We start from the raw sequence: 18,240 nt of genomic DNA, 5'->3' as shown, positions 1-18,240 counted from the left end.
TTGTAATTTTGGTCATGCATTTACCTTTTTGTGCCTTTTTGAGAACACAATGACTCAAAATACTCGATAAAATTGTGCAAAAAGCACAATAACAACTAAAAATATAGGGAAAAAGCGCGAAATTGTACCGCATTCTACCCCTCTTAAAGAAAACGAGTTACGTCCCCATAACTCAACATACCAGAAACAACTCTGGGTATTTCTTTTTCATTTCATCTTCTTCCTCCCAAGTGGCTTTCTCATATTCTTGGTTAGGCCATAGCACTTTTACAATCTTACCATTCTTATTGCGTGTACTACGCACTTTACTGTCAAGAATTTTAACAGGTCTCTCTTCATAGGTTAAACTTTGATCTAGCTCAATGGTTTCAGGTTGTAGCACATGGGAATTATCAGGTATATACCTTCTTAATTGAGACACATGAAATACATCACGCACTTTGCTTAACTCCATAAGTAAGGCTAACCTATAAGCTACTTTGCCTATCCTTTGCAGTATTTCATATGGACCAATGTACTTTGGGCTAAGTTTTCCTTTCTTCCTAAATCTCATCACTCCTTTCATTGGTGATACCTTTAATAACACCTTGTCACCAACTTCAAACTCTTCTTCTCTACGCTTCAAATCTGCTAAGCTCTTTTGGCGATCTTGAGCTGCTTGAATCTTAGCTTGAATTTCCCTTACTTGCTTCACTATATCCTCGATCATTTGAGGCCCTAAAATCATTGTTTCACTTATGTCGTTCCAACAAATTGGACTACAACACTTCCTCCCATATAATGCCTCAAATGGAGCCATTCCTATGCTCGAATGATAACTAATATTATAGGAAAATTAAATCAAATCCAAGCTATCCTCCCATCCTCCTTGGAAATCTATAACACAAGCTCTCAACATGTCCTCCAAGGTTTGAATGGTTCTCTCGGTTTATCCATCTGTGGCAGGGTGAAACGTTGTACTCATCTTAAGTGTCGTACTAAAGTTTTCCTGTACACTTTTCCAGAATTTTGAAAGAAACCTGGAATCTTTGTCAGACACAATATCCTTTGGAACTCCATAGAGCCTCACAACATTTTTTATGTAATCTTTTGCAAGTTGCTCCATTTTCCAAGTCTCCTTCATTGGTATAAACACCGCAGATTTTATAAGTCTGTCCACCACTACCCAAATGGTATCATTTCCACCCTTCGATTTTGGAAGGCAAGTCACAAAATCCATTGAAATGCAATCCCACTTCCATCTAGGAATTTCCTATGACTGCACAGTCCCTTGGGGTCTTTTGTGCTCTATTTTCACCTTCTGGAAAGTCAGACACTTTGCTACAAATTCTGCATCTTCATTCTTCATTCTAGGCCATCAATACACCTTTTTCAAGTCCTTGTATAGCTTATCCCCTCCTGGGTGAACTGAGTAGGGTGTATTGTGTCCCTCTCCCATTAGCTTTCTCTTCACTTCCTTACACTTTTGAGGTACACATCATCGACCCTTGTACCTCAAACTTCCATCTCCATGAATTCTGAAATCTGTAGCTTTGCCTTGCTTTATTTTCTCACGAATCCTATCCAATTTCACATCTCCTATTTGGTTTTCCCTTATTTCATCGAATATGGTTGGTTGGATAGTCAAATTCGCAAGAATGCCAGTTGGTACTCCCCATTCTACAACTTCTAAGTTCATTTTCCTCATTTCTCTAAATAACTCATCAGCCACTACTAAAGTATTCAATCCATGACTGGTCTTACGACTTAGAGCATATGCGACTACATTTGCTTTCCCTTCATGATACTGTATGTCTAAGTCATAATCCGTTATATACTCTAACCATCTCCTTTGGTGAGAGTTCAAATCCTTTTGAGTGAAAATGTACTTCAAGCTCTTATGGTCTGTGTAAATTCTACATTTCACTTCATACAAGTAATGATGCCAGATCTTTAGTGCAAAGATAATTGCAGCAAGTTCTAAATCATGGGTTGGGTAATTTACTTCATGGGTCTTTAACTGCCATGATGCATATGCAATTACCTTCCCATTTTTCATAAGCACATATCCCAAGCCATTCTTTGATGCATCATTATACACATCATAGATACCACTGTGGTCTGACAGTGTAAGCACTGGTGCTGTAACCAGCTTCTGTTTCAAGAGTTGGAATGCTTCTTCACACTTATCATCCCACTCAAACTTCTTGTCCATTTTCATTAGATTAGTCATAGGTTTAGAAATCTTTGAGAAATCTTTCACAAAACGCCTATAATATCCTACTAGACCTAAGAAACTCCGAACATCAGACATTGTTTTGGGCGTAGGCCAACCCTTCACAGCTTTGATCTTGGCTGGATCTACTTCCACACCATCCTTAGACACAAAATGACTTAAGAATGCTACCTTTTCCAACCAAAATTCACACTTAGAGAACTTTGCATAAAGATTGTTTAAGCGTTTGTAGAATTGCCCTCAGGTGTTCTACATGCTCCTCTTTGCTCTTTGAATACACCAATATATCATCTATGAACACTACTACAAACTTATCCATAAATTTATAAAACACTCTGTTCATCAAATCCATAAAGATTGCCGGAGCATTAGTCAATCTAAATGGCATCACCGTAAACTCATAGTGTCCATATCTCGTCCTAAATGCAATTTTAGGTATGTCTTCATCTGCAATCCTCAACTCGTGATATCCGAAACTCAAGTCAATCTTAGAAAACACCGTTGCACCTTTCAACTGGTCAAACAAATCATCAATCCTTGAAAGTGGATACTTCTTCTTTATTGTCACCTTATTTAATTCCCTATAATCAATACACAAACTCATGCTCCCATCTTTATTCTTAACAAACAAAACTGGTGCTCCCCAACGAGATGCACTCGGTCTGATGTATCCCTTGTCTAACAAATCCTGCAGTTGCTCCTTTAATTCACTCATCTCTTCAGGTGCCATTCGATATGGTGCTTTGGATATCGGTGCTGTCCCTGGGACTAAGTTTATGGTGAAATCAATTGCTCTCTTGGGTGGCATTCCAGGGATCTCGTCCAGAAATACATCCAGGAATTCATTCACCACTTTTATGTCTTCTGGTTTAGTTGCCTCCTCATGATCCATGTTTCTCACACTACAAAAGTACACTGGATGCCCCCTTTTCATGTACTTTGCCAACTTTAACACGGATATCAACCTAGGACATTTGGTTTCACCATGCATCCAATAAGTCACTGACTCATTCTCACTTGTGTTCATTTTCACTTTCTGTGATCGACAACTGATTTCTGCATTGTACTTGTTCAGCCAATCCATTCCCAGGAGGACATTAAAATCTTTTAACCCAAAATCGATGAGGTCAGACAAAAACACTTTCCCTTCGATCTCTAAAGGTACATTCCTAAAGGTTTTGGTACACTTCACTACCCCACCCGTCGGAATGGTTATTAGTAAATCTACTACTTCTACTGTTTTCAAACAGTCTTTTAAGTTTCAAAACAACCCTTTTCGAAATGAAAGAAAAAGTTGCACCAGATTCAAACAAAACTTTTATAGGAATAGAGTGAATAGAAAAAGTACCAGTGATGACATCTTTCGTGGAATCAGCCTCATGCCTACTCAACACATTCAGTTTTCCTGCAGCTCCACCCTTCTGTTGATTGTTCCCACTGTTGCCGTTGTTGTTCTTTGCTCCATTCTGCTGCACTCCTTTATTCCTAGTGAAGTTATTATTGTTTCCCTGAAAGTTCCTTTGGGTCCCTCCTAAATTATTATTCTGCTTATTTCCATAAGAACCTTTGGAGAAACACTCGTACTCCCTATGCCCCAACTTGTCACAAGCACGACAAGTAACCAGATTTCCATCATAGTCCTTCCAAGGATGGTTATTCTTGCACCTCTTGCAAAAATAATGCCTCTCATTCTTATTATTCCCTTGGTTATTGTTTCTAGCTCCTCCATTGAAGTTACGTCCTCTTTGACGATTGTTTTCTTAGGAATTATTGTTCTTGTGGAAGTTATTGTTGTTATGGTGGTAATTTTGCTTCATGAAGTTGTTCTGGTTACCCTGTTAGTTCCCAAAATTTTTCCCCACCTCTTTCCTCTTTTCTTTCACTTCCACATCAGCCAGTTCCTTCTTTTTCTTCAACTCTAAAGCATACAAGTGTGCAGCTTTGCCATACACCTCATCCAAGGTTTCAAACACTTGTCCACATAAGTTCAGCTATAAAGCAATATTCAAACCACTCTCAAACTTCCTAGCCTTCACCTTCTCCGCAGAAACGAACTCTTCAGCAAAACGAGACAACTCAATAAACTTTGTATAGTATTCAATCACTAACATCCCCTCCATCTTGAGGTTTGAGAACTCCTCAGCCTTTTGCTTCTGTAAGAAGTTAGGGTAAAACTTATCTCTCACTTTCTCTTGGAACTTAGTCCAATTGAATCCAGGTAGCGCTCTGAAAGTTGTTTCATTTTGCTACCACTAAAGATCATCTTCACCCCTCAAATAATAAGTAGCATAGCCTACCTTAGAATTCTCTAGGCATCCAACTGCCCCAAACAGTTTCTCAAACTCCCTTAACCAATTTTCCAGTATGGTAGGGTCAGGCTCTCCTTGATAGGTTGGTGGTTTACTTTGGGCCACCTTCTTGAAAAGTTCTCCCTGAGCATCCCCATTGTTGATTGAATTACTGGCTAACTATTGGGCTACAACTGCTAATTGCCTCACAACCTCACTCAAATCACCCCCATTATTACCAAAATTGCTTCCCCCCTGCCATTTTGCTTCTCCTGAATTAAGAACAAGGGTCTATATTAGAAATGGCTTTGGCTAGCTCTCAAGGCGTACACTCATCTATTACTTAACACCCTTGAAACATTCATAGTTCAATTCGAAGCTAACAAATTGGGATAGGACAAGCTAAAAATTCCCTAAATTTGTAGTTTTGTCAATCAATTATTGATTGCTAACCAATCATACATTTAATAAAGAATCACATATATAAATAAAAATAATTCCCATAGATTCCCATAGCTTAGAAATAATTTATTGGAATTAATTTGCTTGGAATTTAGCTATTGGAATAGTGATGTGAAATGGAAGATTTTGAAAAATGAAATAAATTATTTATCAATAATATAAAGAATTTAACAAAGAAATAAATAGGGTTTTTATTAATTAAAATAAAATTGAATTACTGAAATAAAATTGAGTTCTAGAAACTTATGTACTACATAAGCTCACTGACTCACTGTGGTCATGCCACTTATTATTTTAAAACTGAAATAATAATAATAATAATAATAAACTGTAATTAAAACTGAGGATCCATAACGAAGAAATCTATAAAAAAATCTAATTCTTTCGAACGTTATCTCTCTTGTCCGCCGACTACTTGTAGCTATCAGGGTCGAATTCAGGATCATCTGCCTCCTCCATGGGTTCAGGTGACTCTGGTTCAGGTTCTACCTGCACGAACTCTCCCTCTTCCTCCTCATTAGAAGAAATTTCTATAATGATTGGAGTTGGAGGTGGATTTGGATTAGAAATCTCCATGAATGAACTATATTCCTTCCCTTGCTCTCCATTCTCTGCTTGACCACCCTGTGAAGAAGAAGAAGAAGAGGAACTTCCTGACTGATGACTAGGAGAAGGGGGATTTTGCCCTACTAGATTTTTGAAATAATAGTCATGGTATGGAAGGTGGAGTTGTCGACAATGGGCTTTCTCGACCCTAACAAGATAAGAAATCAAAAATCTGTAATCAGGGTACCACTTTCCATAATAGTACCTATATTTATAGTAATTTGGGGTGTCCCCTGGTAAATAGAAATCATAAAATATGGATTTGACAGCATAATAAGGAGGCTCACTAGGCAAGCAACGGACAATCATAGCTAATATACGATCAGGGCTATCAAAAATCCTGTCCCTTAAAACATTGCTCCTGTAGGAACAGTAAAAGCGAATCTTTTGAATGTAATCATTGGGATGTTCATTAGGTTTCTTAGTGAGAGTGCCTAGTTCGGTGTATCTGCTAGGAAGATTTGGCATCCTATAAAGAAAAGGCTTAGAAAAGAATTCCCTTTCCCAAAGAAAACAAAATAATACAGTTCTTGCATGAATTAGGTTCAATATTCAATCAAACAATTTTTCTTATTTCTAAACACATAATATATTCATATGATTAAACATCCACAACCTAATATTAATGCATACAAGAACATGATTATTTCTAACTTATATGCCCAAATTCTTTCCTACCCATTCTCAACAACATGCTTTAAAAAAAACTGTAAACACATAATACTTACCTTAATCCTTGCTTTCCTGCAAAATGAACAAACTAAAAAAAAATATTTTTGACTCCTTTTTAATTTAAATTTTTGAAAATAATAGGGAAAAAGACCAAGGAAAATTCGGCCCTCCCCCCCCCCCAGAAAAAAAATTTCGGACATTCCCAAAAATAAAAAAAAATTCCGGACATCTTAATAAAAATTCGGACCCTTTTCAAAATAAAAAAAAAAATTCTGGTTTAAGTTTAATCAAATAAATATTTGATCTTCTCAACATAAAATAAAATAAAATGATTCTCCTAAAAATTTTCACCAATAAATAAGTACTTGGCCAAGTTTAAAACTAAAACACTTTAAAACACGTTTTTGGCTTTACTGGTAATAAAATCTCAACTTGGCTCTGATACCACATTGTAACACCCTAGATTTTCCTTTCTTTTAAAATATATGTTTCGCCCTGTTTAAAACTTTAAATAGGAACATCTAAGATATTACCGCCACCGTGAAAACGGCTAAGGCAACTATCAAAGACACACAGTGGAAGACTTTCCTTTAAAATAATTTAAAACGACTCAACTTAAAAAGTCAACTCACGAAAGTAAAGTCAAACCAAAGTAAAACAAAAAAAAAATAAAATCAACCTACAACTTGGAACCACTGTAGGCCTTTATTAAAACCAAACCAACTTCAAAACTTTGCGTTAGTCTCATGAATAATAATATCATAAATAATTAAAGCATTAAACACATCATAAACTTATAGAAATTAGCATGATTCGCTCTTCACTCATGCCCATCATGAATATGCTTCATCACCTTAAAAGCTTCTATCTACTTATTTCCACTACTCTCCACTAAAAGTGGGACATCATAGGGCCAAGGTAAAGACAAGGCCAATAAACACACAAAACACACAATCAGCAAAGCTGAGTACGTAAGCGTAGTTAAACACACTAACATGCATTTACCTGTCAACACACAACTTACCTCGTTGCACCTGTTTTTTCAAACATAAAACATTCAACAAAACTTCTCAACTAGACAACTAATTAATTTGTTTAGCGTTGATTACGCATCGAACGAGTTTCCCAACTAACCTCCCCCAATAAATGAGGTTACTGACACAAAAGCTAATCGTGCCAGCATCAATAAACACTCGTAAGTGGCGGAATTCCAATGCATAATAATAATAAAAGGAATATACAGCGTCCTGTACTCCAGTAGAAGTTATGGTTAAATATAAAACCCCATAACTTCCCCCATATGTTCATACTCAAGGTATATACGTTGCAAGAGTTTTGGTGTGTAATCTCTTTCACTTTATGTTATTTACATATTATTAAACTTGGTGATGACTCTCAGACCATAATCATTCAATCAAAAATAATTATTCAAACATACCAATTTAATTCTTGAATAATTAGTGACCACATAATATTTAATATTGAACCCTTTTTAAATCTTCCTCGGTGTCAATGACACCTTAAACGCATAAAGCGCCACAATCCTATCCCTCGGTGTTAAAAACACCTTAAGTGCACTAAGGCACCAACATACAATTTATTCCTCATGTACATAGACACTTACATAACTCTTTCCCCATGCTTAAAGTATCAATAAAAATTATATGAACTGTAATAAAATTCTCTTTATATATTCCAAGCCAAATCAAACATTTAGTTTAATTAAACATGCTCTCTATCATGCCATAAATAAAAGTGTGGTTCATATACAATATTCCAAACTACTATTTTTCCAACCATTAATCCATCACAAATAATTCATGCTTCGATATTCAATCACCGAAAACAACCAAATCATAATTTCCATTCCAAATCTAGCATGATACTACTTGTAATCAAGAAATCACATTTAGCATTCTACTACATCAATAAAATTATGCTAAGTACGCGAACGTACCTTGCATACGATCTTAATATCGCCACGACTAATAGAAATCACTCACTTCGAAATCTCTTACAATTTAAAATCATAAAAGAGTATTTAAATCTTCTCTACACAAATTTCCAGCAATATATACTATTATTAAACCCCTCATATTTTAATTAAATATAAGCTGAAATTATATTTAAAACATCATACTTTAATCCCAATTATTGGGTAATTAAAATTCCTTAAAGAAACTTGATTTTTAATGTATTACCAAAAATTCCAGCATTATTTTTTAATGAAAACTTGCTGTATTTAGGCTTTAAAACACTTAAATTAAAGGTTTAAACCATCCTATATCATAATCCTTCAATAATTAATAATTTATGAATCTAGGGTTACAAAATTGGGGCTTTTTTATTAGAATTAAAATCTGAAAATTAAATTACATGCTACTTATAATCAAACATCATAATTTAATCACAAAACTCATAATTAATAATTAGATCTAGGATTAAATTTGTTTTTTTTAAAAAAAAAAACAAAAGATTTAATTTTTCTTTTTTTTTTTCCCGAAAACATTGGGTAGCCGACAGCCACTGCCGACTGCTGCCAACACTGGTGGCTACCTGCTGCTGGCGGCTAGTGCCACTGGTGGCCAGCGGCCCACCGATGGTGGTGGTGGTGGTGGCCGGCGGTGGTGAGATCGAAAGAAAGGGGAAGGGGAAAAAGAAAGAAAAAGAAAAATAAGGAGAAGGGAGAGAAAGTTTACCCTGGGTTTTCTCCACTATGGGCAAAGTTTGATTTGTCTCAAGTGTTGAATATTTATACCCTTTTTCTACAAACCCTTCTTCCTAAACTTTCCCTTTTTAATCTTTCTTAATCCCTTTCCTAATAAAACTTTACTAAAATAAAACTTTCTTAAATTAATCCCCATCTTAAATAAAATAATTAATTAAATAAACTTTCCTTTTATAAAATATTTCTAAACTTATTAAAATAAATAATTAAAATACTATAAATAAAAATTTTTAATTTATTTAAATACTTCTCAAAATACTTATTTTAAATAAAATACGTATAAAAATACGGGGTATTACAACATTGTTCACAAAGGCACTCCAAAATGTCAACAGAGATGTAATCAAATAGATGTTTCTCAATAAGGTCATAACAACAATTTTTTCTAAGTGGTCAGAAAGTCTGACAAAAAAATGTGGTCATCTAATGGGACAATGCAAGGCCTTACCAAATACCAAGAGATGAGGAGTTCATTGCAGCAACAACAACAAATGGGTTTAACATTCAGTTTGTATTCCAACCAACACAGTCACCTGATTTAATTGTGTTGGATTTAGCTAGGGTTGTTTAGGTCAATTCAATCTTTGTAATATCTATCTTTGCCTAAAAACCTAGATGAGCTAGTTGAGAAAGTCATAGAGTCTTATGACACATTGAAACTTGAAGTCAACAAGTATATTTGGGTGACATTGCAAAGATGCATGATTAAAATTCTAAGGGCAAAGGAGGGAACAAGTACAATATTCCACACATGAACAAAAAGAAACCGGAAAATCTTGGCATTATGCCAGATCAAGTAGGGGTACAAAAGGAAGTTGTGTTGGAGGCTGTGGAGTACCTAAACACTATTTTTTAGGCCAGCAACTCAAGGAAACCATGATGCAGAAGAAGACATGGAGGTAGATGCAGACTAAGGCAAATTGCTAAGCAAATCAGAACAACAACATGAACTGCCACATATAACCACTTGTCAATTTTTTTTTAACTTTTTCAGTGTAAATCAATAGGTGGTTAGGTGTATTTTGTGTATAAGGATGATTCACATCTAAGCCAGTCATATGTAACTTTTGATTAACAAGGTAAGGTCTTTTTGTAGCCACATTTTGAATGGAATGAAATGAAAATCATTAACAATTAATTGCAAAAGAATCCATCGAAGAGTGCATGATTGTTGAATATAACACCTCAACACAAGGTTACCTCAACAACAACCCCTTTAGTGGGATTGTTGGAGCAAAACACTTGATTGAAGTGTACTTCAATGGAGTCCCTTCATCATTTGGATTAGGTACACCCCACAAATCAATATATTGGTGTATCAATGTCTACAGGAACTCCTATATGAACAAATCCAAAGATTGTAAAGGGACTGACAGTGTTCTCTACATAAATGATCATTGAGAACACTAGAACAACCAACAGCCAAACTCAATAAAACCAAGCACATAACAGTCTCATCATTCATCAATCAAACCCCCTAAAGTCTCATCAGTCTTTAACTAAACAACATGCAGCATAAAGGGACAACAACATCCTACATTAGACAACCATAAATTTCAAAAATAATCAACAATAGCATCCAACAACTATCAACATTCACTATCAAGGTTTACCAAACACAACCAAGAACAACCAACAATGTATACCAACAACAACAAACAATGTATTCCAAGAACCCACCAGCAAGACAGATCCACCAGTAAAAAACAATCATGATACAGATTCAAAGCAGGGGGACTCAGAATAATCATATCATACATCAAACAACAACCACAATCCAACAAAACAACATAATCCAACAAATCAGATCAAACCTTAAAACCAACACATCCAACAAGGCAACAATATACATTAAACCAAAAAAATCAAAGGTAACCAACAAAGCCAAACAACCCAACAGATCAAACCAAATACCCACCTAACATGCTACTAAATCAATGGAAAGGGACTCAAAGATAAAATTAAACAAGTTAGGATTAGGGAGATCGTTACGCAAGTAGTCACTTAGAGGGTTGAACCTTAGGGTTCATCCTCCTCACATAGTGCTTCAACCTAGAGCCCTGAATTTCACCAACTTCAAGTGGAGGGAGACCAGAACCAGTCTTCTTTGAAGGAGGTGATGAACCCTCCTTTTCAGGCTTGTCGTCAGAGGAAAGCACAATCAACTCCTGATCTGGCAGCCCACGCATCAGCCTAAGAGCCACCACCACTGCCTTCATTATAGCCTGGATCTTCGTTGGTGGCCTAGCCCTCTTAGGCTTGGGCTTCGTGGTAGGTACAAAACTCCCTTCACCAACTTTAGGGACCAGATCTACAACAACGTTAGTGAAATCTAGCGATTTCTTGCCACGGGACTCCCCCCGACCTTCAGCCCTACTCAAGCGTCCGTCCTCCTCCACACTTTCAAGAACTTGGCCCAAAGCCTTGTAGGTGGTCGAAGAACAGTACGAACCATACTCACCTAACTCATAGAATTGACGAGGAAAAGGAGAATGCGTCTCAATCGATTGAATGACGGAGAGGATCAAATTATCCTCACCGATGTCGTTAGTGGCTATGAAAGCGTCATGGAGTGGATCAAGTTTAACAATGGTGTTAGGGGACTCGATTTGTCAAAGATCTGATGTTTGAAACTCAGATTTGGAGAGAGAGAATGGAGAAAGATGGGTATGAAGAAGAGAGAGAAAGATGAAAACCAAGAACTAGGGTTCATCCCAGAAGAAATAAGAAAACCCAACCATCGCAATCAATTTTGTGTGGTTGGGAAATTGAGTAAATGAGAGTAGTTGGGGGGAAATTGGATGATATATGGAGGGAGTAATTAGGTTAATAGAATCAGATAAGGTTTAGATTAAATTAGATTAATAAAAGATAAGGGTAAAATTATCAAAATTAGAATTTAAAATTAAGGGTAAAAATGTAATTTCAAGGGTTTTGTTTACTAAAAGTAGAAAGAAAATAAAAAGTTGCACATAACCTTGAAGTCCTTGATCATCCCATTTTGACAAAAATTGCATATAAAATTTAACGGAGGTAGTATATAGTATAGGTAAAAAGAGTAATTGAAAAATTAATAAACATTAATCGATAACCTGTTTGAAGTATTATGCTTGTATGCCAAATCTGGATACCTCAAACGGTGAGCATCCTTGAGAATTTGAGATGATGTTACAAGGGGCTAAAATTTTAGTACTATATATTTAAAAAAAAAAAAAAAAATCATTTACATAGATTGCTTCATAATACAGCAAGCATAAAACAGACATATTGGTCCACCCCATGCAAAAGAAACATTTTCCAAAGCAAAACGCAAAGAAGCTGACACTGCCATATTATATGGTTTTGAGAAAATAATAGCTGTATATATGCTTGCTTAATCACTACAATACATATATATGCCCTCAGCTCTTAGTCAAATATGTAAGTACAAATTACTTATGCAGTCAACTATTTTGCCACCGTTACTAAGGGAATTTCACACAACAGAAATAACTTAATTATTATATATTATGTTCTTTATTAATTAATGTGATATTTTGCCCACTTGTTTTGTTATTATATTTTCATATGATAAAATATAGTGGTCATTTTATACAATGATACAATGTACTTTTTCTTTATTTGTTCCTATTGTTGGCTAGCCTTGGGAATTAAATGGCTACACATAAATGTCACCGTTTATGTATGAAAATTTTGTTGCATGATGTATACATTCTCACTTTGAAACAAAAGAAGTGGATCGGATACTATCTAGGTTAGTTGATGATATCTTTATGATGTCATATTCAAGGTTAGCGACTGAATTTTATCTACATCCGTTATACCCTAATTTACTTTGAACTATTGGATTTATATACATCCATAACTATATATATGGAAATATGTCTTCTCAAGTGGATAGGGATCCATGAATCTGACTTCCATTAAAATCCCTAGCTAATCACTTTTTTCTTTTTAATTTTTCGAAAATCTATAAGGTAACATAATATGGATATAAGTATTATCAAGTGGAAATGGATACACGAATCTGACTTCTGTTGTCATCCCTAGCTAATCACTTTTGTGTTTTTCTTATTAATTAATTTTTGAAAAATGCAAAATGAAAAATAAAAATGAAAACGATCATACATGTAAAAATAATTGAAATAAGGAGAATATGTATAGGATAAATTTATGTTTTTTGCAAATGAAAATTGCAGCACTTGAGTCACTTGACTACTACATAATAGTAAAGGCTCCTACTCTTACTCTTATTATGGAGGGGAACTAAATAACTAATGTTTATTTCTTTGCAAAAAAAATTGATGTTTCCCATTAAAAAAGAGTACATTATATAATATAAGCCTCTACTAATCTGACTGCATATGATACAGATCTTGATATATAGATTAAACACAAGTAATTAAGAGCTGTTTTGTGTAGTAATTAAAATATTAAAATTGATTATGATCTAAGTATCTTAATTTTTTCTTCAGTGACGCGGAGAAGATGAAAGATCCCAAATTGGTCGGTGCAGCTATTATTCCCATTTTAAGCGATTCTTGGAACCTGCAAAATTACCCAAAAAATTAAAGTTTCATGAAATAATAGTATAAAAATATAGTAAAAATGTAGCAAAATAAATAAAAATAAATGATGAATGAGTAATGAATCAGCTGTCATTTGGTAGAATCTAAGTCAGTTCATCGTGGATGCTTAAATAAACCCTTTGTAGTTTGTACTATCATAAGTCAGCTGTCATAAGGTAGAATATACGAGTACTATGTAAGTTGTATTGTTAAATCAAAAGTGGTACAATGCCAAAGAATTCATGTGTCCATTTTACCTTCTTAATTGTCAGTGTTTTATATGTTTTTTATTCTTATGTTCTTTGACTGTGACTACTTATCACATTGACCATTGTTACGCGTAATTTTTATCAATATTCTCAATATCTAGGTCTGATTGTTATATTATCACTTTAAATTACATTATAGGTAATTCTTAGGAATGTTCTCAATGTTTAGATGTAATTTTTATAAATATTATCAGTTCAAATTATCTTCTCAATGTCTAGATGTGATTGTTACTTTGATTGATTGTATATTATCAATACAATTACTAGCCACGGAGAATGAAGATCTAACTATGACCAAAGAAGGGTTTCTTTTGATATATCTAAAGGTTTTATATGATATATCATGTAAGAGCATATGTCTAAAGACAAACTAATTTAAATCATCGTTAAATTTATCATTATACAAATCATCTCGCATCTAAATATGATGTTTTTGGGAGGAAACAAGACAAACTTGGGTAATCATTATACATTTTTGTTTATATAAATTTTCATAAACTTATCTTATCTGATATTGTCTAAATTTATTACTAATCATTATCTAAACTCATGAACCTTTATTTGTATTTGTTTTATAGAGATAAATGGATATAAAACGAACAGAACAAGGATTATCACTTTATGAGCTAGGCTTCAATGCTAAATAAGGAGTGACAATCACATTGTGTTAAACTCTTAATTAGAAACTTTATTCACCAAATAGTAAGGGTCATTCTCTTATGACCAAAGAAACCCTTGTTAACTAAATGTACACTCTACAATATGCAACTAGATAATCAATTTCAATTCTCCTACAGCATAAACTATGAGCAAAATAAATGTGCCACTTCCTCAGCTTATCCTTGTATCTTGCTAATGATAAATGATAGATGATTTAATTGCATTGGTTTATTAAATAAAATAAATGATAACTTTGACAATATACTATATATAAATCTAATTTACATAACTACTCTTTCATTAATCGTTGCATCAACATTGATCACTTCTGTTTATAATAACTATTATTAACTCTTAGACACTTTGTCTAGTTTCTTTTTGTTATCCTAGTTAAGATTTAGTAAGCATAAGCTTACTAAATACTAATTTATAAAACTATAGAGTATTTGAATATTGATAAAATCTTCTAGATCATCAGCATTAAGTAGTAAGTACTATATTAAAATCATCAATCTATGTATATTAATAAGTTATTAGCAACCTACTACTTTTAAAGAAGGGAGTACGTGAAAATAATATATATGATTTAAATAAATAAGACATACTATAAAAAAAATCACAAACTTAATGTATGAATTTTAAATTAAGGCATCATTATTCCATGTATTAATTAAATTAAAGATCAATAGAAGACACAAGTTAAGAAAGGAAGTTTCTCTTAACACATGCATTAGGACAATAACAGAACAACAGCAAAGAAGAAGCACATACTAGGAAGTAACTCTCTCCATGTTGTAAGCTTTGAAGAGAAATTCCATACTCATTGAATGGAACAGGCACACCAGAAGAATGCACCAATATCACTTCTTCTCCAAACATTGCTTTCATGTCTAACGCCCCGTCCGGTACTTGTGTTGCTACTCCATTTAGAAACACTGTTATAATCCCTACAATTACGAAATTATCAACATCATTTGCAATTGAACTAACAAGTACGCGATTAATTGATATAAAGAAAAATCAGCACACAAATTGCATACAAAGAAAAATAAACACACAAATTGCTTAGCTTGCCCTAATTCTTTGTTCTTTGAACATGAGCAATAATGTAATATGTATATTAAAGAGAAGATATATATGATTTCAATTATTCATCACTATAAGATTTGTAATTGAGTGCAATTAACATGGAGAAATAGAAATTCAGAAATTTGCATGATTTATTTTTTTAATGAATGTCAGTTGCAACAGTTTAGGTTAAGTTAAAATATGTGTGCATGTGGTAGAAGAGTTTGAAATAAATAACAAAAATTTAGCTACAACTGAAAACTATGTAATTTTTAAACACAAGATATTCGCATAATTTTGTTTTCCCAATTTTTTTTTTTTTATTACCTTGTGAATCCCACTTCAGTATGTTAATTGCATATATAAAAGCCTAGTTAATCATAAAGTATATTGACAATCAGTTCAGTCTTAATTTGAGGGTTTACTGAATATGTTGTTTTTTCCTTCATTTTTATACAAGATTCATTAAACCTACTACTACTGCCAATTCATACCTGAGTAACAATTTATAGCTTGATTTTAGGGCTTCAATAATCAACTTAAAAAAAAAAAAAAAAAAAAAAGGGGAACAAAAGTGATATGAAATTAAAAGTGAAAGTTAGATTAAATACAAATTATATATACCTAGTACCTAAACAATCAATTTTCATAGTGTTAATTATTATATTGTAGTATGTAACCTTAAACGGCCAAATGAATAAGTTAAAGAATTAAGGAATAAATTAAATTAAAGTAACATACCTGATTGAAACTCTAGATTCGGAGAAGAAGAAGGGCAGTCCAAATGATGATTAGAATTAATTAATCCCATTTGCCCAGAATAATTACCAAAAATATCATCAACACCACCACCACAATCACCAAAATTAGTAGAAGATGTACTAGTATTTGATGGTGAAAAACATGTAACACTCGAAGAAGCCGGTGTTGTGCATGTACTAATAATACTATTCTGGTGGTGGTGATGATGATGGTGATGCCCGAAATCGTAAAAGCTACTAGAACTACCACCACCTAGCAAACCCGGGTTCATAGAAACCGGAGGCTGTGGTGGTGTCTGACCTCCGACGGGGGTGACAGAGGTGGCGAGCGAGGCTTGAAGTTGGCGTTGGCGGCGGCGTGAACGAGAGCGGCGGTTTTGAAACCAATAAAAAACATTAGCATCACCTACTGCACCAAACTTTTCCAGAAGCTTCCGAATTCGGACGGTTTCTTCTTTGGGAGGGTTTACCATACCGCTATTAAAAATGGATTCCAAAATTAGTATTTGTTCCGGCTTCGGCGTCCATCTTGACCTTACAGGCTCACCACTAGTGGTGTTGTTTCTCTCAGTTTTACTGCTAGTAGTAGCAGTAGATGTAGTAGTACTAGAACTAATAGTACTGATACTGCTGTTTTCACTAGAAGTTGTAGTAGTATGATTGTTGGATTGTTTGATAGCTTGATCTTCCATGACAAATTGTATGAAAATTATAATTTTGAGAGGTTGAGAATTGGGGGAAGAATTGTATAAACTATGGAATGAGAATGCACATGATAGTGCACAGTACCCTAGCTTGAGTTAACTACGGTTTTAAAAGGAATAATGGTGCCTGTATGTCCTTATTTAATATATACTAGTATTGTAGTTTTTATTCACCGTTCACAATGCCATGTTCCCTAACTTCATTTTACAAAATTGCCCCTTCTTTCTTCATCATCTACCTTCATCTATCATTTTGTTACTTAAGACCCTAATAGCATGCATTATAATCTTGAACTTTCTGAGAAGTGACTAAACGAAATAAATTAAAAGTGTATTTCGTCTTTTGCACACTCTTTTTAAATGTTGAACACTCAATATGTATATATTAATATATATATATATATATATATATATATATATATATATATATATATATATATATATATATATATATATATATATATATATATATATATATATATATATATATATATATATATATAATTAGAAGGTGATTAAACAAAAAGAAAATTATTAAGAAAATAGCTTAGGTCCAATTTCTAAGTTCCGATGAGTAAATGTTGGATTACGGTGTTCAAGACAGTAGCGCATCCAGGATTTCAAACAAGAGGTAGCACCAGATTTCAAAAAAAAAAAAAAAAAATAGTTGAACAAACTAAGTTAATTTTTTATATATTGTGTTTTGTTGTCGCAAGTACATTTTATATTTCATTGGGTATTATTGACACATATGCCTAGCTAAATCTCTAGCCTTAACTTTACTAGAAACTACATTACATATTCTATGATACACATGAAAACCTATTCTCTTTACAAGGACCAGATTTCATGCCTAAAAATTCTAGCTCTCCAGATAGCCTCGTTCCTTTGCTGCCATGAACTATAGATCAGAGCAGCACAAATGCTCTGATAAACCTATTTTTGGAATCTGTTCTTTGCAATCCAGCACCACACATTGCAATCAATCATATTTTTAAAATTCAAACTTCTCTTCAGTCTGTCTTGCAACAACATCATCAGCTTCTGGCTATACTCACATTCAAACATAATGTGATTATTTGACTCTGAACCTATACCACACAAAGGACAGCTATAATCATCTACAACACCATAAAGCTCCAGCTTATCCTTTGTTCTTAACCTTCCCCAAGCTGCCATCCAAACAATAAATCGATGCATTGGAATATTAAATATATTCCAGATCCAATTACACCAATC

The 18,240-nt window shown here is 33.8% G+C and overlaps 1 protein-coding gene across 1 annotated transcript; it reads right to left on the bottom strand.

Moving 5' to 3' along the window:
• Positions 1-13,437: 13,437 nt before the first annotated feature.
• Positions 13,438-17,225, bottom strand: LOC145568872 (WUSCHEL-related homeobox 11-like). The gene is made up of 3 exons (XM_081628254.1): positions 16,278-17,225; positions 15,240-15,415; positions 13,438-13,519 (listed from the first exon to the last, which is right to left on the bottom strand). Exons 1-3 carry the CDS (start codon positions 16,987-16,989, stop codon positions 13,502-13,504), a joined length of 906 nt encoding a protein of 301 aa, XP_081484380.1. The 5' UTR covers positions 16,990-17,225; the 3' UTR covers positions 13,438-13,501.
• Between the last annotated feature and the right edge of the window lie 1,015 nt (positions 17,226-18,240).

This window comes from Chenopodium album, chromosome 11, assembly GCF_948465745.1.
Source record: "Chenopodium album chromosome 11, dcCheAlbu1.1, whole genome shotgun sequence".
Taxonomy (NCBI): Eukaryota; Viridiplantae; Streptophyta; class Magnoliopsida; order Caryophyllales; family Amaranthaceae; genus Chenopodium; species Chenopodium album.
This window is presented reverse-complemented; position numbering and strand designations above follow the sequence as displayed.